Raw genomic sequence first — 26,764 nt, forward strand, 5'->3', positions numbered from 1 at the left:
AACATAAATACAATATCAAATAAACAAAAAGAAGTGAAAGGTTAACGAGTGGAATGATACATAATTTTGATAATACGCAAGATCGGATTTACCAACACATTAAAGCCAGAAATTTTGAAGAAAAAACAGTTTTGATGAAAATTTATTAAAATACCAAAACTGTACTTTTTAAAAAAATTAAGTTGTTGGCTTAGCAGTAGACATTCGGGTCAAATCATTCTTCGTATTAAATAAAAATAAAAAACAATATTAAAAAAGATAATTGACAACTGTGAATATTTATTTTAGTTTAATTAAAGAAAAATAAAGCAAAGTAAAGTCTTGAAATAAATTGATACTATTTTTGTAATACCATTAAATATGATAAATAACTTTGGATCTAGAATTCTTTGATAAATAAATATTTTAAATTTATTAACTCGGGATATAAAAGTTTGTTTCCGTAAATTGAAAGTGGTGCAGTTTTTCTAAATAATTTGGATTAATCTGACCTTGCTTATACATATATTCTTATTTTATATTCATATCAAATAATACTCTGAAAATCAACAACATGATATAAATAGGCACGACGGAAAGAACAGAATTAATTTCTAAATCTAGATAATATCCAAAATTATTTGTAACACAAAACCTTTAAAGCTTTATACGAAGACAGAAAGGAAGATTATAATATTTAAGGTCGCTTATGAGTACTCTATATCTATTTCTTTAGGAAAACGAATATTTTTAAGAGATTCTTTGTGTAGGTGACAAACGGTTCTACGGTGTATTTAGTGAACAGAGAAGTTTCCATATTGAACAAGAGACAAATACTGGGAAAAAATCAATTTAAATAACTATACTTGTTTAATCATGACAATCTTGTGGACAAATAATATAGTCAGTTTGTTATAGTGATATACTTTTTTGCCCAAAGTATCGATAAAATTAAGTCAAGTATAGATTAAGTTGAAAATTTGTATATGGTCCTTGTTCAATATGGAGAAAAAATATAAGAGATATATTTAAAAAATTCTATAGAATATTTATTACGTTTTAGACAATAGGGAATCTATAGACGTTACATAAATATATAAAAATATTTTCATCTATTATCATGAACACTTTAATATCAAGTAGCTACTGGTCGACTATAAATTTATTTGGTAAATATGAAGAATTGTAAGTTGGATATTTAAATATTCAAAAATCTGTGAGTAAATAAATTATGGGTTTCAAATATTTTCCTAAATATCATAATTATATTTTTCAATGTAATGTCATAAGATCTCTACTCTGTTAATAGAATATGAAAGTCCTTATTAGTAAATATCTAAACTGTAACTTGAAAGTCCAACATGTGACTACCATCTAAAGCAGTGTTTTTCAAAATATGGGTTGAAAACCCCTGGCGATTCACAAACCTATGTAAGGGGTTCAAGAAACCACGACAATTTTCAATATTTACCAATAGCGAGTTACTAATTAAATGGGAGACTTTTTACGTCATTAGTCCCAAATAATTTGCTATAGCAAAGTTATTAAGGTTGAAAAACACTGATCTAAAATAATTTACTGTTATAAAATACAAACTACACGAATCATTAAAACTGTTAATAAACTATTTGAAATATAGTACTACATTGAAGGAGACCAACGATAGTAAAGGTATACAAACGAACTACGCCAGTGTCAAGTAAGAGACGTTAAAAAGTTTAGAAAAATATTTTCTCTTATGCGAAGTCGACACTTACCCTTAACATTATTACAGCTCAAGCAGTCGATTCCTCAGTCAATGATTGTTCGATTAGTTACGTAGATTTGGGATTAAATGTAAAATGGTAACAAACTATAGCTTTGCCGTCCTCCCGTGTCCATTCTTAAAACTACGTGAACAAAAACTTAAATGCATAGACGAGGATTTTTATGGAAGCCTAAACACTAATAAGCAATTCAAAATTATGTTTCTCACTCTATAATCTTGGAATAATATGGGTTTATTGAATAAAACGGTTACTATAGAGTGTACAAAGTCCTGTCTATGAATTTAAATCTTTGTATAAGGTACAATAAAAATAAACAAAATTAATGATACACACGAAAATAACTAAAACGCTTAATCGTTTTTTTGATATTTTTGTGACACTTTTAGTGACTTAGTTTCGATGATTACGTTAAACAATATCAACTTTCCTAACCTACAAATTATTTAAAGAAAATCGACGCCTACCTAAAAGCTTTGCTGACAAAGCGTTGGTATTTAAAATAAACGCAATTCTATCATTGCTATTAAATAATCTAAAATATTGTGATGTTTCGATTTGATTATAATAAACCAACAATATTTTTCTTACATCTTTGTCTGTTCTGTAGTTTCTTAATAACAAAACTTATAAATACATTTCTTGAAATCTGCTGCCGCCACATGTAAATAGAGATGATTGGTGATTATGAAAGTTTGGATACACCATATATCAATATCGTATGAATATTTTAAAATAAAGGACTTATATTTAAATCCCAAAATCTTTAGAAAACCACGTGGCAAAGAAAAAATTAATTAAAACTATCAAATTCTGATTATTTTTTCCTAGTAAATCTGGTATGTGACTAGAAAAAATTAACACCGTCTTGAAGAAAACGTTTGGAAAAAGATTACAATGCGCTGATCACAAAAAAAAAAAAGCGATATCGATATTTGCGCATCACCGATCATCCCTAACACACTCGCCATCTATGAAGAGCTTATAGTATCTAGTAGACAATGTTTGTAAGATCTCACGATAGATGGCGTACTAAGTGAGAAAACACGACGAATATTTTAAAAAGTTAATAAAGTTATTTTCGCACTACATTTCTATAAAGGATGTTTAGTTATAACATGTTATTATAAATGGTTTAGGGTTGCTACGCAATGTAAATTAAATAATGATTAATTAAGGTATTTAATGCGCGGAGGCGGCGGGCGAGGGCGCGGCGTGTCGCAGGCGCGCTCGTATCTCTTGCAGCGTGGGGTTGGTCGCGGGGTCGATTTCTTCTGCACTCTGTTCTGCTTGTTCTAAACGACGAGCACGTTCTGCTATCGCTCTTTCTAATTCTGAAAAGGGCAAGAAATGTTTCAATTACTATACCACAGTAACGCAGTAATGTTAAATTTACATTATCCCAATAAAGCTGTCGAATCGGTGCTGGATTACGATTGGAAATGTGTAATCTCACACTGGAATATACATATGGATCCAGGGTTTAAATCCAGAATTGAATTCGATCGCTGTACTGGAAATAAAATCTATCTATACTAACATTATAAAGTAGAAAGATTCGTATTTTTATATGTATTGAAATAACTCAAAAACTACTGGGCCGATTTAAAAATTCTTTTTCCATTAAAGGCTACCTTATCAATTAGTAAAATAGGCTATATATTTTATTATTTTTAATTTCATGCGAACGAAGTCGGAAGCAATAGATAGCTTTTCTTAAATGCCAATGTATATCAGATCTTTAATGTTACGTTGATTCAAATTTCTCTGTGACGTCACTATTACGTAGTACATTTACTACGTTTTAATATCTCATAAAAATGCAGGTCGGCAATGCGGCGCAGTACTCGACGTGCATGGAAATGCGTAATTATAATACTCTTCCATATGCACATACACATCTTTACTTCTGCATACTAACGGTACAGTTATCTGAACGGTATTCAATACTATGAAACACTGTAACTTTTACTACCATTCAAAACTACTGCATGAATATTTTCATTGAAATTTGAAAAATGTGCACAAAGCTCTATTCATCGACGTACGTTAAACTTATTTGTTGTGAGCTTTGAAGTTAAGATATTAGTTTTTCTCGCAAAGTTATTTTGTGTGACGTTAAACGAATTTCAGACATCTTGACGTAAAAGTTTTCTAGTTAGAAGTTAAAGCTATATAAAATTTAGTCTTTATAGCAGATTTAGCCACAATATTCATTTAATATAACTTTTATATTACTCATGAACTATAAATATCTAACATATGTACCGCGCCTTTGGAAATATAATAAATTACCAGAATGTCCGGAGTCTATTTCCATTATTCTTCCTAACGTTGGCCATTAACGTAATAAATACAGACTTTAGTATCGCAAGAGCGATAAATTGTCATTGTTTATTTATTTAACATTCGAAGTAAAACAGAAGGTCATTTTATAGAATACAGTATTAAAAGCCAAAAAAATTATCGCAAAAACAAAATAAGATCGAATTTTAATTTTATTTACTAGCTTTCACTAGTGACTCCGTCCGTGTGAAATTAAAAAAAAAGTGAGTAGACTATCATATGAGTTCTTCCACATTCGTTCAGCTGTTTAGGCTACAAACTCTAACAAACATCCATCCATCTAAACTTTCGCATTTATCATATTAGTAAGATTTCGAAACAGTAACTTAAGTTGAACTTTTATGGGTTAATTTTAATGTATCGAAAAATAATTGATATCACATGATAATTACAATATAATTGCTATGGAGCCAACAACAAGCATCTATATTAACAGAGACATCAAAACGAAAAGCGGAACACGTTTCATAATTTCAGTCTAGTTTTCTAAAAATCTCATAGTTCTTTGTAACTCGTCACTGAGCTCCAATAGCGATTAGTAGACAATCGGGCGTCAGTTCTATAGGCTTTGCACTTGTTTGAAGAACTGCAAGTTTCTTGTCTCATCTTAAGCTCCGAATGACCTACTATTACTGTGAAAAGTAAGACATCTCTACTTATGTACAATTTGCTTCCTCGTTACATTAAGTGTACATAAATGCGTCGTTTATACGAAAAACTTACGAGCATTTTGAAAAGGTACAGTATAATAGAAACGTTACAAAAAACACGTTACATTTGTATGTTACATAAATTAGAATTTGATTGCAAAGTTAATTTAATATCTGTATCGTAGAAATGTGTTCAATATTGCTCAAGAAGTTAAATTTGTTGAAGTACAAATACACTTGAGATATCTGCCGTGTGACAGTGAAGCGTACTGTTATTACGTACACGGTTGTTGTAAAGAAAGATAACATACCTTGATTAGATAAATAGAAACAAATGTTAATGGAGTATCCTTGAAAAAGAAAATCCAAACGTCAACAAGAAAATACTTTTGTATTTATAATCACACGTCATACAAGTATTATAAATGCGAAAGTTTAGATGACTGGAATGTTTGTTGGAGTTTGTAGCCTAAACGGCTGAACGGGTTTAGATGTAATTTGGTATAGATGTAGAGTCTGGTCTGAAAGAAAACATAGAATACTCACTTTTCTTTTTTTAATTTCAGTTTTAATATATTTCGTCCATAGTAACATGTCACAGCAAACACTTAAACGGGGTCGCTCATAAAGCCACAAATTATTTTTATGACGTACATTTACAAAACTTCGTAAAGTGCAAAGTTTATAAACGTTTCCCCTGCGATGTCAACCAGCATTATCCGTTATGTCTCTAGGTAACTTATCTTTAGTATGATGGTGAATTATAGGAAGTAAACATTTTCCTCGCATTGTGCATAAATAACGTCTTTGCAACGATTGTATTTTAATGTTGCTATGTAAGCGGTACTAAATAGTTTCTCCCACGATCAAGCGATCGGATAAACGGGAAGCGAGCAAGCCATTTCACTTTCATCCAACCTTGGTCGATGACATGCGGACACACTGTATAAACAAACCACTCAAGTTTGACACCAGGAGTAAACATTTACAACTTTTCCATAATTTTGTATTTTTTACGTATCGTGCAAGTCGTCTAAAACGTGTACTCCACAACTAAAAAGAGTCGAAATAAAAAAAAATGTTTAATTTTACTTAACTATCGGACATAATTACATATATCTAGGATAATACAAGTAATTACTTCAAGACATAAAATCTAATTACCTATAAAACAAAATGTAAACGCAGATGAAGTCTTACAAAATATTTCAAAGCAAAAAATACCAGTACGTTTAGCGAGTTGTTAGTAAAAAACAATAACGTGTGCAGTTTGACGAGGTCGTCGGCCGCAAACTGCACCTGCGAGAGACGGACGAAGTGCGCGCCCGAATATGCAACGGGAACAAAACGTCTGCGAATCGTTTTAACGCACAATAGAAAATAGATTCTATACAAAAACCGCGACTCTTAAACAAGAACTGAACGACCTTGTCAAGGAATCTCGCTGTAAATAGAATCGAGACAGGTTTTAGGAACTATAAATAATTTTAACCCGTTACATAGCTCTGTTGTCGGAATTTGCTGCAACTTAGCTAACAAAGTGACAATATTTCTTGCTGGACTAATAAGGTTTACAGTAAAGTAATTTGTATGAAGGTCTACACTGCCCACTATTAATTATTAATCGAGCTTAAAGGTAACTTTGGAATGGCGTAGTAATAGTTAATTGTTTTTAATTAATTCTTAGTAATTGAGACGTCAATTGTTAAAATAATGACCTTAATTTAAACATCTCTTAAAAATCTTTTTTTACTTTATCGTTTTCTTTAAACATAAAAATATGTAAATCATTTCATATTACGTAATATTTTATACAGAAAACTGTAGGCAATGAAGTGCACCGGACACGACGCGCTTCGAACTCGGCCATTCAATCATAGCATCAACTGCAACCGCATTGTATTGTACTGAATACAGCGCCAACACGAATACATTTCTCGTTATGGAAATGGCAAACGCGTTTACTCAGCTCGTGCATACGCGGTGCCGTAATGTCTCGCTGCTATTTTAAAATACGTGATATTTTTATATTATTTTGATAAACGCATTTTTAGTAAAAGCAGCGTTTTCTCACATTAACCGATTCTTATACGACTGCAACTTATGACTTATAAATATTCTTGATTTATGATAAAAAGTGTAAATATTTTGCGGAAATGAAATAAGGTGCTTTAATAGGAACGTAATTTCCGCATATTAATATTAAGAAAGCTGTAAATCGTTCTCAAGATTAATTGTTTATAGTACCTACTTACGTAAGATAAAGTATAAAAGGTAAAACGTAAGAAAAATGCATTAATAACTGTATTATTATTTATGCATCGATGTCAAACACAATGCGAAGAACTATTTCCTCATAAATTAAATATGATATAAGTGTTACTTAAATGATCAGACGCATAATCGATTGCGATAATGGGAAAGGTTAGAGAAACGCTGTCACAATATCAACTTTAGTATATTGCAAAATCAAACTAACGTATTCTAAATATCTATTTAAAATCTCAACATGCAAAATAATATACTCATACGTATAATAATAGGATGCTGTTAAGAACATTAAAATCCTAACTTGTAATGCAATCCACCTTTGTCGTGATAAAAAATAAATTACCTACAAAAGTATCTGCTTCAACGTAAGCTATAGCCTTTGCTTAAGAAGATGCGCTTATCAAGTACTTATACTAAGATGGTAGATAGTAAAAATATTGTTGAATGTGTTGAAATCCGTCGTTAAGATTATTATATGTCATGATCCCTCCGCTCTAAAATTACATAGTTTTTTTTATAAATCCTTAAACATACTTTATACTCGCTTTTAACAAGGTTAAAGAACTTGACGTAATCACAGATAAAAAAGGATTAGAAAGGTCCCTTACCTGGCGTTTCTCTGTGCTCCTTTATTTGATTCATAAGCTGCTTCTCTTTGTGTTTTGATAACGCCTTTTCTAGTTCGCTCTTTTGATTAAGAACGTTTTTGCCTCTGAAAAATATGAACAAAAAATGATTAGCCACTACAGTTACAACACGATATATAAGTCCATTCTTATTGAATACTTTTGTTGCGTTCCTGATCTATTACTTTGTGAGAATCATTAAAAATAGAAGTTATCGCACATCGTAGCATCAAAGAATGTAATCCTAATTCTTCCTTATCATTAAACAAAAAGTGCTAGACGATCACTTGATAAAAGTAGATAATAGTACATCCAAGGCATTGTAAAAATATGCAAAACAAGCTTACGATAAAAGTAAATTTATTATTGTACTATAAATTAGAAAGAAATGTGACTATTATGAGTGAATAACATGGAAATGATCTCAGATTAAATTTGCGAAATACTTGTAATGCAATCTTTGTGTAAACAATCATCTAAGCAATATGAATCAAGAATTCGATGCACTCAGATGTTGAGACGACATAGATTTCACAACCTCATCTATCAACGTGGCAGTCAATGCAACATGCGTTATCATGATCGTTCCAATGATAGCTAAACGTATAGCTACCAATATAGATTTTCAAGAGTTGTTTCAAAGAATACACTTGAATTTACAAAATACAAGGATTTATTCAAACATTGTAATGTAAAATTTCTAACTACGATATTGGCCACAACTATTTCTAAGGACTTTAAGATTTTTTAAGTATTTCCTTAGGTATTGGGGTCATGCCTTCGTGTTCTTTTTTAATTACATTCTTATTTTCTATCATCAGAAAGTTCAGATACGACGCAATTTGGGATTCCCATTAGCATGAATAATTTAGCGATCTATTTAGTGTGAGACCTATTTACAAAATGTTGCAACGTTTTGGTACCAAGGACTACACGTGTTACGATGATAAGCTTTGTTCATTGCTTATAGCAGTTGCTCGCTTCTTCGCCAGCGTTAAATTAAAACATAGCTTTTTAATCATGCAAATTTTTTTTTAAATTGGTCTAGTAGTTTTCGATACATACAAAAAGACAAAAATACAAATCTTTCCTCTTTATAATATTAGTATAGCTTTGCGCTACTACGTGTAAAAAATAAGTTATTAAGAAAGTTCCTACTCATTAGTACAATATGAGTAATTTGCTATACTTTAATAAACAGTTATTGTCGAAATAATAAAACTTATTGAATTGAAATTTATTAAAACATCAGTAATTCTAATTGAACACGAGAAAACGGCTTTATTACGAAACAACTGATAATGTGTTGTGTAGCGCTATCTTATCGAGTGAATTTTGCTACCATATAAGGTAATGGTTCGTTCCACTGATAATGAAATAACATGCTAATTTTTTGTACATCAGTACATTGAATGTGACATTAAATTTACTAATTCCGTGATAAGCGTACAAGGCTTATGATAAACCCGAAGGCCTTGCACGTGTTTCAAGAGATATCATTCGTATGTCCTAAAACTAAATACCACAAGCAAGAACGTCTTATATTTATTGCTATACTGTTTCATTAAAATCAGATAATAGTCACATCATACTTCATACTAACATTATATGTAAATGCAAAAGTTTAGATGGATGGATGGATGTGTGTTAGAGTTTGTAGCCTAAACGGCTGAACGGGTTTCGAAGAAATTTGGCTTAAATGTAAAAGATAGTCTGGAAAAACTAGGCTACTTGCTTTTTTTAATTCCGAGCAGACAAAATCGCGGGCGACAGCTAGTTTATTATATTTTGTTGTAAAACCAGTTTAAGAAGTTTGAATAATGCTGTGATCTAAGATTAACAAAATGTGTTGGTATAAGACGTCTAAGTGGAAATTTCTTTCAGTTTTTTTTTCGTGTTCGGTGTTATATTTGTACAGAAAATACGATTGTTTCGAAAACATCGATACCACTTTAATAAACAACATTACGACATATTTGGTTTATGGTAAGGGTACCAGAAAAAGAAATTATAAAACATTTTTCTCCCGTATTTTCCCACCGCATGTGCATTATGACGTCAGAAGTCTAATAGTATTGTCCATTTGCTTGCAACATGTGTGACTACATCTCTGATGGACTTATTTATATTGTGTAGGTTTTTTTTTTATTTAAACACACAAATGTGTACACACCAATACAAAATAATAGTGCTATTGCTTCTTTAACTGGCATTGTTTTATTATATACTTTACACACTGTAACGAATTGATTAATATTTAAGAAAAAAATATTAATGATAATTATTTGAATGTAAATATTATTGTTGGTGGTTTCAACTAACTTTATTTCACTGATTCTTACTGAATCCTTCACAAATTATTGTTCTTGTTTAAACTTCATTTGTTGTAGATTAAGTAGATATAAGTTGTTGTAGTAATTTGATTGCAGTTAACAAAATTTGATTTATCAATTAAATACTCATGAATGTTCCGCGTTGACATGATATTTAGAGTGTCGTTTATATTGGACTCAGTTTTCAATTTAAAATTGATTGAATGTGGATCCGTTGAGTGGAAAATGTCGAGGCGAAATTGCGAAGCTGTTACCGTCACGATTTAATTCCAGCTAATTACTCAGACGCCGTCATCGTAGCCTTTATCGATCCAGTAACGGAAATGTAACTCTATTTGCTGGCCGGATTTAGGCCACCGTCTGTTGGCATATCTTGCGCTGAATCTAGGAAGCAATCAGCAAATTCTACGAAGCAAACAAGAAGTAATAGAGATGGCGTTCAGAAATGGGAACGGAGTAGTTCCATTTCTGTTTTATCAGAGCATCTTTTGCTTTTGTCAAGAATCGTATTTTACTATTACCATACATATTGCTATATGTGATTTGACGATTAACTTTGAACTTTAAAATCGATTACACTAGAGATGCCTATCCTGAAAGAAATTATAATTTAAATAGTATAAGGTGGCAAAAACGCAAGGGGGCAACAATTCGCCAAAATATCAAAGCTACCTCAGCCCATAGACATCAACATTTCATCATCATCTTTCTCCCGTAGGGTCGGCGCAACAGGTTTTTGTCCTCCACATAACTCTAACATCAACATTTCAATTACGTAAAAATCTATAAAAATAAATAGTAGTCTACAAAATAAACTTTATAAATCCGAAACCACACTAAAAGCTTCAATTTCATCTTTTTTTCGGCTATTTCCATTACAAAACTTTGATATAGATCAGACGAAACGTTTGAATTGAATTGTACTATGTCGTATTGTAGAATGCATATTCGTCAGTAAGCTGGGAATTATTTCCTTCCGAGTGGCGACGGGTGCGGAAATCACCGGGACGACGCGCCTCCACTGCGATAATGACGAGGAAATAAACTGATTCGAAATCAACTGTTTGTACCAATGTCCGCACCAGACTGTTGCAATTTAAAACCAATCGACAACATATTGCACAGTGCCAAACTGTTTGGGTATGGTTATGAAAGTTTTGGGTCATCCATTAAGTTTTGAGTCTAACTCAATTTAAATATTTTATTTTAGTTTGTTGTATGTATTTAGGAGAGAAACTGTTTTCTGCTGGTTTTTAATCAAATTTATGCGATGTAACTATTGCAACATGTGTGACATCGTGTTATAGGAGTTAGTGCTAAGAAAATCTCAACACTAACTCCTATAACACGTATTATAAACTAACTAAACACAATACAAATATGTACAATAATATGTGGGTCGCATAAATAATAGCTGGGTTGTTAACCAAACCATATCTTACAGTAGCTTGACAATGTGTGATAACATTACTTCTCGGAATTTAATAAACAACAATTCATCACATGAAGTTCATTAAAAACCACATTCTAGTATTGCCTGAATAAAATCCAATTTTGACATCTAAGACAGAGGTTCCCAACCTCGTAACCGCCACTAGACCGATATTTTAGAATGTGCGCTAGAGTACAAAAAGTTAGGGAACACCTCATCTAAGTTCTTAAACCCAACGTAAATTCCGGAGCGGGTAATTTACAAAAACTCTGGTATTACCAAGTAAGGTCATATTTCTTCAACCTAACTGTTTGGAACAGTATCCTTAATATATTTTGCTGATAAGTTTCTATTTAAATTATCTCAACATGTGTGGTAAAGAAGGACGCAGGCCGGGCACTGTGCCAAGGTAATATTAGCTTCATAAATTATTATTTATCGTATTGAAATCGACTTGTAACATCTTTTAATCCCATGGGTAAATGGAGAGCACAAAACACAGAGGGATAAAAAAATACTAGACTACTTCTTACTACAATAAATACATGACTAGAATATATTTTACATTTTTAAAAATTCCTGCCTTAATTGACTCAACTTTTCGTTTTCGTTGAGTCACAAAATCGAGAATAATTTTAAAACAATGCGTGCTATTATTCTAGAAAAATCTAACACTAACGACAATAAAAGTAAATAGCAAACATCTGGGAGCGCTGCTGAGTCCCGCCAAGGCAATTAATAATTTATTCTTCTAACAGGAACATGTTCTTATATCTCTCAGATCGAATGTGCGCGTTGTGTGTGTAAGGACGACAGATGTTCAATGATGAGTTCACAGGAGGCTGGCAGGATGCGTCGCACCTGTGCCTCGCATCCCGACCAAATGACGGCAAAGCAAAAAACATACAAAACATTTCTACGAATCGAACGATAGCTTATGAAAGCGATAAATAGAGGAAGTGAGTTTGCGACTAAGAATTTCCGAATATTGATGTATCCATATTGAAACTGAATAAGGTAAAACTGTTTTTTATGCGTCAGTGGTTTCGTGTTTTAGACATATTGATTGAATGAATGTAGAAAGATCAAGGAAAAGCTACAAACGATATTAAGTGGTAGTGTTCGTAAAGAATACAAGTTAGGAAAGTATGGTAAAGTTTAGCGAACACATTGACAAAACAAGATATATAGTGGACCCGTATGTAATGGATACTGTTGCGTAGATGTATGTAGATAATAAAACACAATCACTATATCCCATTAAGTTTGGCAAAGAAAGTTATTATTTTTAAAACATTGCTTGAATTCTAAAAAAAGTTTATTAATCAAGAATAGCAACATTTTTTTCTGTTTCAAAAGCGGAAGTAGCTCCGCAACATCAGCCAACATTTATTAAAGCAGAGTCTCATCTTCTCGTGAAAGGTACGCTACAGTAGAGAAAGGATTGTTCTCACAATGGACGAAAGTGCAGCGAACAAAGTACTGCATTTTAAATCAACTTGAAGTGTTAAATGGTCATTACTTACTTAAAAGTAACTAATGAAAGAAGTTACTTAAATCAGTATTAACAGATAAAAGCTAAAATACTTCCAAAATTTCTAAGGACCATCCTAAACGCGAAAGATGGTCGTAAAAAGATTCAAAACAGTTTTAACCACGGAATGTCACCTATCATATATAAAATATCACCTACATACATGAACCTCATATTTCGATTTTTGTTGCGCAAAACCTAAAACCCTTGGTTATTATTCAGGCGTCTACGTAATATGATCTGAACAAAGGCCGGCAAGGAGCCATGTCAAAGGTAACCGCATGACAATCGGGTCAGCGATCCCCGTGTCATAAGCTCCTTAGCGTGCAAACAAGATTGTTAAAGAAACGAATCCAGTAAAATGCACTTTTTACTCCATTTTTTGCGTAGTATATTATAGGCAATAATGACATTATCTTTAATAATTTCTGTTTATGATAATTATTCGTGCGTACCCGAGGTCTTTTTTTCTATTTCTAAAGTTGTTAATTAAGTTAATACTGTTGTTTTTAAATAAAATAAGTAATAAACTCATACTGCTTCAATTGGCATACTTAATGGTTAGTGAACAAATAAGAATGAAGTTGTAACTCACATCCTCTGGTTGAAGAGAAGCTCTCTATGGAGGTCCATGCGCTGCGGACTCTCGAGGCAGGGGTTGGGCAGGCGGCGGGGCGCGATTAGCCCCGCGCCCGCGCCCTCGCCCTCCTGCACCATCGCCACCTCGCTGGACAATGCGTACTCGTCTACCGTGGGCACAGGACCCACGACGATATGGCCCAACGCGCCGCTCTCTCTTGCTGCGAACAAATATTTTTCTTCATTATGATTTTGCATGGAGTTATGGCTATTGAAACGGCAATAAGAATATTTATTATAATTGCTTTATAATATTCAACAGTATGTATAAAAGATTGATACTAAAGATTTTAGACGTGTTATAAAAAATACGAAGTTCCAAGCAAAGAGGTCAATCAATTTTTCCAATTTCACAGCTACTATAAATAATCAAACACCAACCACATCATGAGAAAAACGACAAACCATATACTATTATAGTCATAACTGAATAAAAATATTTAGTTAAAAAAGAGAGAAGAGAAAATAAAATGTACCTATGTCACAAAATATATGTTATTACTATTATTATTACAAGCATATGTTTAATACATTTTTATGAATAAATATATACCAAAGGCATTTAAAGCACCAACATAAAAGCATTTTGCTAGTTAGTATTATTTGGATAAACAAAAGTTACATTTTAGTTTTGGTTATATGCACTAAGGAAATTGAAATAAGAGAGATACAATTTGAATTGACGTAGTAATCATAAATCGTATCGAAGGCCCATGCCCTTGTTTCACTCACGCGATCGTATGAATTATTCATACTTTTATTGGGCTATTTCATATTGATCTTCCGATTCTTAATGGAGCCTAAGCATTGTAGGTCAAGATAGAGTAGCTTCCTGCCAACAAATGATAACATAATCATATAACAAAGATCTATTGACTAACAAAAGTAATGTAAAGGGCTAACTGTTATTCTTAAGCACATAGTATTCGTATTTGTATAAATCTTTCGAACAAGTGCAAGTAACCTTTCGATTATAAGTACAAAAGTGTCGATTGATTAGGGACCGCTTACCGGTGTCAAAATTCGTCTGAACGGAATAGACGCTGTATTGTTTCTTAAAATGTTTAATGCACAAATTTCTATTAGTTCAAAATTATATATATAATATAATAGCTGCTGGCTTTTAGAAGATTTAATTAAAATTTCCATCATGCAAGGGTGATATTAACGAACAAGGACCTCTTGATCATATTGTACTTAAATTAAAAACTGTCAACGTAATTAAACTCGACAAGGAGCCTGAACTACGTCACACCAAATTAGTGCTAGCTACTATAGATTATTATGCGGAAAACCCTCTTGATTGACCCCAATTCGAAAAAGTAGTACAAATTTATCCATAACATGATAGAACGATTTATGTAACCATTACAAAAGACTAACACGGTTATTTGTGTGTTTTGAAAACTGATCGTAGGATGTTTTGGAATAAGAATAACATGGTCATAAATCTCGTTAATCACAAATTGATGGATCATTTACGATTCAGTAATCTAAAATTAAACATATTAAGAAATGACGGTTACTTTAAATGTGCCATTGGTTGTTAATATTTGGTCGTAGAGTTAACTAAGCCAATTTTTAAGATTAGCATTAGAGTGGTTATGGTAGTAACTTGTATGATTTGCAAAACAATCTGATCCTTTTAAGTAACTTCAAACAAACACCGTACGCAGAGACCAACGGAAGATAAATTGACAATTTAAATAGAGTTACGGGAGTACACTGGTTTTCATTGGCAAGATATATAGCGATTCATGAAGACAATCTGACAATAAATAGAACCGGTGTGTGCTAAGTCTTACACTGTGTATACTTATTCTTAGAAAATCATATGCCCATGGTTTTGCCGTAAAACTACCTGAACCTTTGTACTACCTTTGAGTCAATTATCTTTTTTCATTGTGCCATGGGAATTCCTTTAAATCACAGAACCGCTTGGTTTACCGTGTTCCGTTTTTGTTGTAGAGGTAGACAATGGTAATGTTGCAGTTTTTAATGTAACAGATATATGACACAGAAGTACGTAGATGACAATTACGTAAGCTACAAATACCGGTAAAAAATGTCACTGCATTTTTGCAAAACACGTATGAATTATAAAAATTGTACTTTAATTTATTCTTATGCATTTTTTAATTATGTAGTTGTAGATCATAAGAAAACTTATTTGAGTTCGTATGCGTATGAGGTCTTATGCTTCATATAGATATAAACTGGACTCATTATCCAGTTTGGCTGACTCAAAATCATCCAGTCCATAACGCATCAATCATTTCTCTCGCAATTCATTTCAACCGTCGCGACGTATAGCGCGATCTTGTATAAAATCGATTTGGTTGTTTAAAATGCAGAACGTATTGTTTTCATGACGCGACCTCCTTTTCAACGTAGCGTGATTGCGTTTCTGAGCCTAGGTTAACATTGTGCCCGTTATTTACCTATAGGTAAAGTATACTTTATAATAGTTATAAATGGAAACGTAATTCTCTGGATTATAAATTAATACCAAATTCTCATTTACATTTGTATTCAAAGTCTACCTTAGTATATTAATAATTAAAGGTTCTTTTAGCCGTTAGGTTAACCTTGGTTTTCTTTTTTAGCCGCACCTAGCCAATATCTGAATGGTGGTAATGTCAAAACATAAATTATTGGAATCGCTCATTTTCACACCTACACATTAGTTAATTGTTTGGGTCTCAGACCGATCCTTGACTCAATTTTATAAAAGATTTACATACTTCTTATTCAAAACGTTGTACTTTATTTTCTGCTTATTACCTTGTAGACAAACCATCATGCAATAAGTTGATGAATTCATATAACTGAAAAATTCATTACTCACTAAATTATATTTCAAAAGCACACCAGTGAATTGTTGGCTGAAACTCAATCCTTGGAACTATTACATTGCAGTTAAAATCCTGCTCGTTATCGCGCCGACCCCGTTCCAGCACTCATAGACATACGGTGTGCGAGGAAGTTATGAAATTTTAAAATTAATTTTTCAGGCTAGTTCCACAAACCTACGAATTAAAAAAATACAGTTGGAAACCAAAAAAACATGTAGTATTTTACTAACGAATACCTATTTTTCAAATTCGTATCAGGCCTTTTAAACTATTGTTAGTAAAGACCAAAACATGCGTAATTTTCAAATGTAAACTCCAAGTTCTAAACTATCACAACTTGCAAGGAAATACGATAACAATTACTGATTATTCACATTTGTCGTATGTCACCGGAAGTTGTGTAGCAATTCAAACGCATTAAATACTCATAACAATAAGCTAAGAGAAATTATATTTACTAACTCTAAAAATTCGTGCCGAAAGAAAACCGCTAACATGCAAGTTGACATATAAAAATATGAATCCTAGAGAAATACTTATGTTTCTATATTTAAAACTCTTATTTTTTTAACCAAAAAATACACGAATTTATCTAGAGTTCGAAAGGACTGGCATGCGTCGTGTTTCCGTCTGATTATGACGGGTGACTGATAAAGCTCCCATACAGTTCTTTCATTGTTATACCGCGACATGCGTAATATTATGTCACAAGAAATGATATGGCCCAATAAGAGACTTATATTAACCTAATAGACTTTTGTATAAAAAGTAAAGTAAGAATTGAGATAAATATACTGTATTTTCAATGCTCATTATGTATCATTTAAGTATGATTTATAACCGACTTATAAATGTAATGAAAAATATTACAATAACATTGGTCTTCCGTAATAAGGCGTTACGTAACTGTTGTCGCTTTAGTGAGATTACCGACCCGATCTTTATCTAACGATAATTCAGTTATGCGAAATTTAAATTATGTAAATTTACTGAGTGCGAAAGTAAAGACGCCATAGACTAACGTTTATGATCGTTATTTACTGTCTTAATTCTTATCATATAATGTTACGCATTATCGTTTTTATTATTTTTCGTAAATAAATGTTTATGATTTTGTATACTGCAATTTGGATGTTAGCCATGTTATGTTTTCTTTTTCATAACTACTAGAGAAAACGCAATAATTTATGGCTATGGGATTCAATTTATGTAGCTAAACAATACGACACATTCCGATTTTATGCTGCATCTGGATAAAATGTTCGTGAGAACTTATTTGCTTACTTTTGACAAGTTCTTAACCTATAACAATAACATACCAACCCCTCGCATCTCTTTGTTGACTTTCCCAATATGTCCGCCAGAACATCTGCCCCATACATCGGTGAGAAAACTATCGCATTTTTTTATTACCCATAAAATTATTTCTTTTTGGAATTTTTAAGTACATAAATTAGTAAGGTAATTAACTTTTAGTCCGCATGAGTTGGAAAACAAGAGAATAACGAATTATTGCATTTCACAAGCATTTTTATATTTCATTCCTAAAGTAAAATATTGATGTAGCAAATGGCTCCTTACTGTATGCCAATAAAAGTACTCGTATATTGAACTTCAAACCACAAAAGCTATTTCCAATTCCTTTATACTTTAATGGTACGAATGTATAAAAGAAATCTTTTGTGCAAAAATGAAAAAACTGTGTTTCCCGAACCCAAAGAGCGAAAATACGTAATGAATAAATAGCATTTAATATTTTTTTTCCGAATTATATTTGATTCTAGTCGTATATACCACATGACTGCACGTTCGTCGTAAGTTGATATTATTTCATCAAAATAAAACAAGATCTAATATTTTTGAACTGACTGAATGACACTATCAATTTGCTATATATTTACTAACGACATGCAACAATGTTATACACACACCTGTTATTCTATTCCATTCACGGTGACTTAGCAGGAGTCATACAAAAATCTATTTTTAGAAGACACCTCGATGAAACGTCGAATCTATTAAGAGTTTCATTTTGATTATTGAAGTTTTAGTTAATAGTTAACGTTTTGATATAATTTTATTCACAATTTAATGCTAATTAGACATACTTAATTAATAAACATACGTACATTTATGCTCGAAACGTAAGATGCTGTCGATTTTACAAAATCCTGGCACATATCTTATGCTTGTATGCATATAATCGAATTTGTGATTACGTTAAGATATTTCAATAGCTTATGTATATATTTATCTTTCATTAGCATATTACAAAACAAGAACATAATAAACTTAGATAAATATCTAAAAGAATTTCAAAGGCACCACAATGTGACAACATAAACAGTGACCGAGATGTTAATTCAATAGTTTATTCAATTTTGAAGCGGGATATTTGAACTGTGTTTTCCTAGTTACAAAATCACAATTTCGAAATTTCGAAAGTCTTTTAGAGGCCGGTTTTATTTTATTTAACTAGCGTTTGATTTATTAAACAGACATAAAAATTTATTTGTTCGTAATAATTATGATAGTTACGCATTATAAGATGTAAATTTAGATTTGTCTTGCGAACGCCTAAATTTATATATATATATCCTTGATGAGTCCGAGTCATAAAACTGTATAGAACAATAATATTGTAAGGATGCGTTCACACACTAGTTTTTATTACTCTAAATGCGATGTAAAGACAATTGTAAATTAAAAGTCCGCGTTCTCAGGTCAATGACTCTTAACAATAATACTTGCATCATTAAATTGTTTACCTGACCCAGGACTGACCTGAACGAGTTCGTCGTATGCTAAATCAGTTTATTATATCAGTGCTTATAAATTTTGCGATAAATAAAATATAGAAAAAAACGCATTCAGCTTAGGCTTTACAAATTATTTTACTTCCATTATTTCTCTCAATCAAAAGCTTTTCTACTTGTTTTATTACGTTTTTATCATTTGTTAATTTACCAGTTACTAAAAACCAGAAATAGCGAGATTAGTTAAGAGAAATTTTTAACCTTCACCATTACATGACTGGAAATCACAATCACAAAAATGTGTCGTAAACCATACAATGACATGAATTGCTTTCTGTCGAACAATATATATGAAGTATCTAACAGATTCAGTCAACAAATAAGATGTAAATAAAAAGACTGTAAAAATACTGAATGAAGATGGAAGGATATAAAATGGACAGATGAAAGAATTAAATGAGACTTTATAAAATTTCATTTCGAGACGCTCTGCGTTGATTTCATTCCTCCTTGCGAGATAAACAACATGGATACAAAGTAAAATGGTCAGCTTATACTTATCATGTAACTAGCTGTTCCCCTGCGACTTCATCCGCAAAGAATAGTGAAAATTTTATTTAATTGTTCACATTTGTCAAATTATCAATAGCAAATGTCAAAATGACATGACATGATAAACCTTGGCAATCTTACTTCCTTGATGTTGGCAGCAACTTATGGTCTCTTTCCCACATTAGGATTTTTATCCAAAATATTTACTCCCAAAGTTAAATGGCGTTAAAATATATAGCCTAAAGCGTGACGTAAGTGTAGAGCTTTTTATTTAAAAAAGAAATATTCATAAATATGCTGTAATTGCTGGCATCTTAGGCAACAAAGAAATTTGTGTTTACGCTTTATTATAATAGTATAGATATAGATAGAAGCCTCCGAGGATTCACGAAATCTAATTTGAGTATTGCAAAATATTGTACCGAGGTACTGTCGACGTCATATTCAGAGGAAGAGAAATGCTGATTGGTATTCTGTTTGTCTTACGTATTGTAACAATCTTTATGTGGAAGTAATGAAGCGTTGGTTGCGTTATACTTTCACTGTTGTGATACAAACGCACTCGTAGTTAATTACAATCATTTACCGTCAACCGCTAGTCAAAATCGTAGTTCGGTTAATAACATAATGACCGACAATTTACGCAATCATAACAGAAAGACTGAACATAAAGTAATTAACAAAAATATACGTACAAATGTGTGTTATTTAAAATTGATGCCGTTTTGCATCAGAATTGATTATTAAAATAATTAAGCTTGTATTTGATTTATACTTTCCCTGATATCAACTTTTATGCATATCTACCGCATAGTTACTAAGCTTAGTTTATCGTATAAATAAAATATGTTAACTAAACATCTTTGTTTACTAAATAAGTATTGGAAGATGTGTTCAGTATATTAACGTACGTAAAAATGCGATAACGGTAATAGAAACTTTATCTTTCTGTACACACGGCTGTAAGGTGTGGCCTTGAGTGATATTTACGCTGAACAAACTTAGGGCGTTCCGATTGAACTCTTTAAAGGTCAGATCGTGTATCTAGAGCGTTTACTGAATGTCCTGAAACCTTACATGGTAAACAATATAGTATTATAAAGTTTATCCTAGATGTATCGATAATGACTGGGAAAGTATGAAAGTTATATGATGCGTTGAAGAATGAAAAACATTCGCATTAAAGAGAAATTTCATATAAAAACTTATGCGTAGCAAATTAAGTTTGCTGTAGAAAATGTAAATAAAATTACATTAAAAATGTCATAAGATAAGCTGCCGTTACTAAACGAATTTAATGTTGTAATTTATTTTACCTGACCACAGATTTTACAAAACGCATTTAAACCATCATAACAGGTGAAAAACTCGAACTAGAGTCGAAATCACTTTAATTAAAATCCTTACTTTAACGCATAAGAATTTAGTAAAGATTATAAAAGCGTATTTTTTAATTGCTCTATTTAATTCCAATAGAATTTTATTGAAGCGGAAAGGAACGTGTAGATCTGACGTACACACTCCATATTATTGGAACCTGTATACTGTGTGTATACTGTATCTGACCCCTGACCTACGGGATATTTTTAGATCCCCGACTGCTCGATTCGCATTGACAAGGTCGCTACAGAGTAGGGCTGCACGTAACGATGTGATTTTTACAAACATCGATCATTTTTTAAATCGATTACTTCGCAACTCAGAAATCGATTAATATGAATTAATATCACGTTTGTCGTTACTAAGCACAACTTCAGGTAGATGCATAAAAATCGTTTCTATAAGCTTTAAAATTTCCCATAACTATAATACATTTAATTCAATGTAATTTTCAATGAATAAAAATTTACATATTAAGAGATTAAACCAAATTCAATAATTACATAAGAGTTTTTCTACGAGCTTTATTCGATTACAGGGGGAAAACATCGCACATCTCTATTCCGCAGCTCGCTCTGAAACAATTGACGTCATCACGTCCGAAGGCTAAGTTACATTTAATCAGATAAAACGCTGTTCAAAGGTAATATAATTAACCTGAAGGGAAATCCTCACGGCTACAACGTTAAGCTTCTTTCAAGAATTGCGTACATACGTAACTTAATAGGTAGTTAAATATTAAAGAAAAGATAAGGAAGTACTTTTTATTGTTGATTATAGTCGTCATTGTTAGGTTTAAGTCTTCTGTCATTTATTCTTCAAGTTAAATATGATTATTCCGCAACTATATTTATACGATAATCAATATTCAATCGAAATTTATAAGTCTGTTAAAGTACAAGTCGATTTTATCCTTTATTGGTTAGAAATCCTCTTAAAGCATCTTGCATTGAATGGTTTCTTATACTCTGAAATGAGTTATCTTTGGGATGTACTGCTTGTATTAATAAGATTATTACATACATGTGTAAATATAACCGGCTAGAAAATGTGATTAATAGCTGATGTGTTTTTAATAGCATTACACTAAGTACAAACAGATGGCAACTAGACATAACTGCATATGTAACATGTATGTTTTATGGAGTCTTAACTATTATTGTTTTTGCATCTTTAAGTACATATTATAATGTGCAAAGAGTGCAGGTATGGCCGCAATTTAAGAATAACATTAGAAATGAAGTTTCTTTAAATAATTTTAAACAAATAGAGATCTACAGAGTAACATACAATTTTTTACTAACATAGATATATCAAAGTAAATATAACACTTTACATTGTGGTCATTAAAATTCATATTCGATGATTTTAAGATACTTTGGTTTATTTGCAAGTAAGTATTCTAAATACCACCACGACACATATATTTTCCTAGTGTGATTCAACTATATTACGTAATAACTAATAACTTAAATGCAATTTCGATGTAATTGGTATTGGAATGTGCAATTATGTTACATTGTATTAAATCTATTAAAATTGTCATGGGACTGCACTAATCTCTCATCGAGTGTAATGGAATTCACTAATAAACAATACACGCTTACGAAATAGCAAAGGTTCGCTTGAAAAGAAATTCCTCTCTTATTAGGAAATGCAATGTTAAAGGGTGACGTAGTTGAAACAATAGTGAGGTGCTGACGCATGTCAATCATTGTTTTCTAGTTAGCTTTGATGTTTAAATATTTGCTAAATGCATTGTCAAATAGTTAAACGTGTGAGTGTAAGACGATATTATTCTTTTAAAACGACATACATATGAAATGTACTACTAATAAAGGTCTATTGGAAGACGAGAAACATTTCTACAAGTGTAACTACGATTTCATAACTATTGTATTGCAAATTACATTTATTATAACACCATGCTGGTCTTTTTATAACCAATAAAAACAATGCATCTTAAAACAATAGGGAACAAAGTACAAGAATAACAATGCAATGGCAGCACTCTTCAAAAATTTGGAGGGCTATCCACACAGACTGGTTGCGAGAATCCTTTGTAAAACTAACTAAACAACAGGTGGAGAAACAAAACCGCAATATCCAGGATTCGTAGCGTCTTTTTAATAAAAATAACCGACGCAATCAGTCGATTCTTTTTTATCCAGGTTTGATTCATTGCAATCGTAATTAGCTGCAACTAAAAAAACTGTTACATATTTTTAAATGTACTTCTAGGATTAACTCACGATTTAACACGGATCTAACATTTTAAGTATACGGTTTTATAAACCTAAAGTAGTTTATATTCACCGTAAAATTTTACAATCTCTCATTGGCTTCATAATGTTTGATAGTTACGCTTAGAAGCATCTACAGCGTTAGTTAATCAAATTACGTTTCTCTACGAGTTAACCCGTCCCTTAACTCAGGTTGGCTTTTAATTACGTTACGTAATTTTCTAGTTTGTAATTACCCTATAGCTACTAAGCTAGAAATAATTAGAAATCTAGTACCAGCTTCTTATGTCATACAAGGATATATTAACCATTTACCAAGTTTTAAGTTATTTTAGGTACTGTGAAGGAAACTCTTACTATTTTGGTCTATACAAAGGTACAAAACGACTGTCTAAATTCATTTCAAACACAGAAAAAACAGATATATTCTTTATTTATCAATTAAATATTATCTTTTGATATATGGGTACCAGTTAAATATAGTTTCCGTATAAAAGTATGTTTGCACGTCATCAAAGTTTTACGATTTAACTGTTCATATAATATGGCTGTCCATCGACGTTTCGAAACAGTTATTGTCCGTATAACATATGCATCTAGTCCTTAAATAAACTTGTATATTATTTTTAATTTAGGAATTAAGAAATTAAATAAAGTTCCTTATTTCCTTAGTTCCTAAGTTCCAAAGTTCCTTATTTAATTAATTGCTACTTTATATACCTTAGAATTAGAGAAATGTCCGTGCAAATGAAAGACATCTTAACGTGAAAATAAAAAGTTGTGAAGCAAAACGTTTTGAACTAAATAAACTGCCTGCCAGTGCTTTCTTGCAGTCATTTGCGATGTGACTCGTGATAATTCCAGACGCACAACAACTTTGTACTGCTTTAAAAGGGTTTACCCTATATCTGTAATGGGGTCAAATCACTTTTGAAACTTCAACCGTTCTATGCATTTAGCGTTGCGTCACTTTAATGGGAATTTCTCAGCTTTACTGTTTGTTGTTACAAAAGAATCGAGTTAAAAGACAATAACCCAATTCGTCGGTGATCAAAAAGATATGGTTCTGATGTTATTAATTCCAAGACACGTGGTGCGGTTTACAGACGGATGTTTATAACCAATAATAAATTTTAAATGGGCGCGAGACGTTTGAAAACACTTAACGAAATGTGTTTATCTAGAGTAGAAGCTATCAAAGTTATTGCTTAAAAGGAACACCGGTTAAAAAGCGAAGTTGGTGCGATGTGGCGATGAGGTATGGTAATCGTCCCTCATAAATACATCATTCAATCAATAAGGGGCTTCCTGATGCGGGCGCGCATGAACGGCTTAAGTGATGACAGTTGTGACTTCAATAGAAATATTCCCGTGTGCCTCATTGGCGGAGGTCAACTAATCCGACCAAAGATGCACAAGCAAACGTTTAATGAGACCAATGTAACTAATAGAGCTCGATTGTTTAAAGTGGACTTACTAATTGGACTTTCGGATGTTTTATGAGTGCTTATAGAAGGAAGGTCCACTTTCACGATAATACTTTCTCGCTATGAATTCAGTAGTCGTTGGCTTGCCAGCATTTCGATTAAATTCAATACATATGTGGCTACTTTAGAGAGTATTGGAATTATTTATAGCACGTTTGAATCTTAATAAAAAGTTTCTAAGGAATTATCTACAATTCCAACTAAACCTATATCAAAACCGAAAAGTTGGATAATTCAATTACCTTGTACTTAAATAAACATGCAACTGCTGCCTTTTGATATGAAATCCGCTAAGATAAATTTTGTTTTTAAAATAATATGCAAGCAGATAAATACAAAACGGGCTGTGAAAAGACCGTTGGTCGACTGATTTGTATAGATCGTACTAGATTACTGTCTGCTTTAAACTAGGGTGAGGACAGAAGGGGTTAAAAACTATTGGGGTTGTCCCCCGTATTTGATCACTGTTGCCATTAGCGCGTGCCACTGATATGCACCCTAATATATAAATATTCATTGACCACCAACTTCCAAACCGTTGTTGTTTTCATTACGTAAGCCATGCTCATATGAATTTGCTCGGTCTGTTGTAATCAGCAGCTACATATTACAAATAGACAAAGAAAAAACCTTAATTTTTTTATCGTCTTCCCTATCGATTATCTTTACACAGAATTACGAATACGTACGCGTTAGCATTGGGTAATCTTTAAATCGCCAAAATAACAAACTCCAATGATCTATTTCTTTTAAATTAACTGTAGATAAGCGCCTTATAGTTCGGAAAACGTTTTAATTTACTATCTGTAATATGTGAACATCTGGAAATTATTTTTAACATTGACGGGTAGCAAGCGGTTTGCGCTCGCGGGCGTCCGGTATTGCGCGTCCTCAGAGACGACCTCGCACGGTACTTACTGCGGGTAAGAGCCATTGCAAACCGCATTACTTTTATAAAATTATGTACTTTTTATGTTTAGTACTATCACTGAAAAGCTTTTAACCTATATGGAATACGTTGCCGTACCATTACCATGGGATTTTTTGATTTAATTGCGAATCGTTGACCACCTCTGTTTTCCCGCCGCTCGTTTGCCTCCTTCTCATATAAAAAAAAGATGCAATAAACACACATGCTTTGGAGTGTGACCGCACCTTAGATAAGCATTCAATAAAGTTATAATTATTGTGTTTAGCAAATACATGGTTAAATTACAACAGCTAACATGTAACCAAAATCAGAACCTATTTTCAGCGTTAAATAAAATCCCAGTGAGTAAAATACATTTATAGTAAACTCTGCGCGGTATAGTCATAAATCATATTAGTCAAGGCCGATATGTTGCGGAGTAAACAAATAGTATTACGCAAAAGGAGCGCACTTGGCAGATGTACAAAGGCCGTTTTAGACAGGATATTACTTCGGCCATTTTTGGCAATGACTCAATTGTCTTAAACGTTAAACAAGTTATATGGAAAATATTGTTAGATGAGTAATAAACTAACAATAGTGTAATGACCCCTTTTATAATCTTATTATTGCGGTTTATCAAACGTAAATTCTCACAATTTATTAATATAATTACAAACTACACAAAAACTAAATTATTCGCAATTATATTTCTCCTTTTTGTATTTATTACATTTCAAATGACTTATTCACTTTAATCAAATCAAATGTAACTCTTAATCTGACCAATCTACTAAATTATGTTACCCTCAATACTTTTAAAAATAAATCTCAGAGATTTCGGATCTTACCTGGAGTACAAAAGACACATCACCTAAGTCTCAAGAACAGGGCACACATTACCATTACTATTTACCGATGGCAGAATTACATGATTTCATTATTTAGAAAATTCGTCGTCTACACAGACCAAGCCGCGGGCAACAGCTAGTTATGGATATGTCA

At 32.1% G+C, this 26,764-nt stretch overlaps 1 protein-coding gene across 1 annotated transcript in view; it reads right to left on the bottom strand.

The window, feature by feature from the left end:
* Positions 1-364: 364 nt before the first annotated feature.
* LOC106101574 (protein FAM107B) overlaps positions 365-26,764 on the bottom strand; it is a 39,374-nt gene continuing 12,974 nt past the window's right edge. The window contains exons 2-4 of the mRNA XM_013280854.1: positions 13,533-13,737; positions 7,621-7,724; positions 365-3,079 (exon numbers count right to left, since the gene is read on the bottom strand). Of these exons, the coding sequence (XP_013136308.1) occupies positions 2,928-3,079; positions 7,621-7,724; positions 13,533-13,654 (378 nt within the window). The 5' untranslated portion in view covers positions 13,655-13,737 and the 3' untranslated portion in view covers positions 365-2,927. The remainder of the gene's footprint in view (positions 3,080-7,620; positions 7,725-13,532; positions 13,738-26,764) is intronic.

The sequence above is a fragment of the Papilio polytes genome, unplaced genomic scaffold (genome assembly GCF_000836215.1).
Source record: "Papilio polytes unplaced genomic scaffold, Ppol_1.0 DF824303.1, whole genome shotgun sequence".
NCBI lineage: Eukaryota > Metazoa > Arthropoda > Insecta > Lepidoptera > Papilionidae > Papilio > Papilio polytes.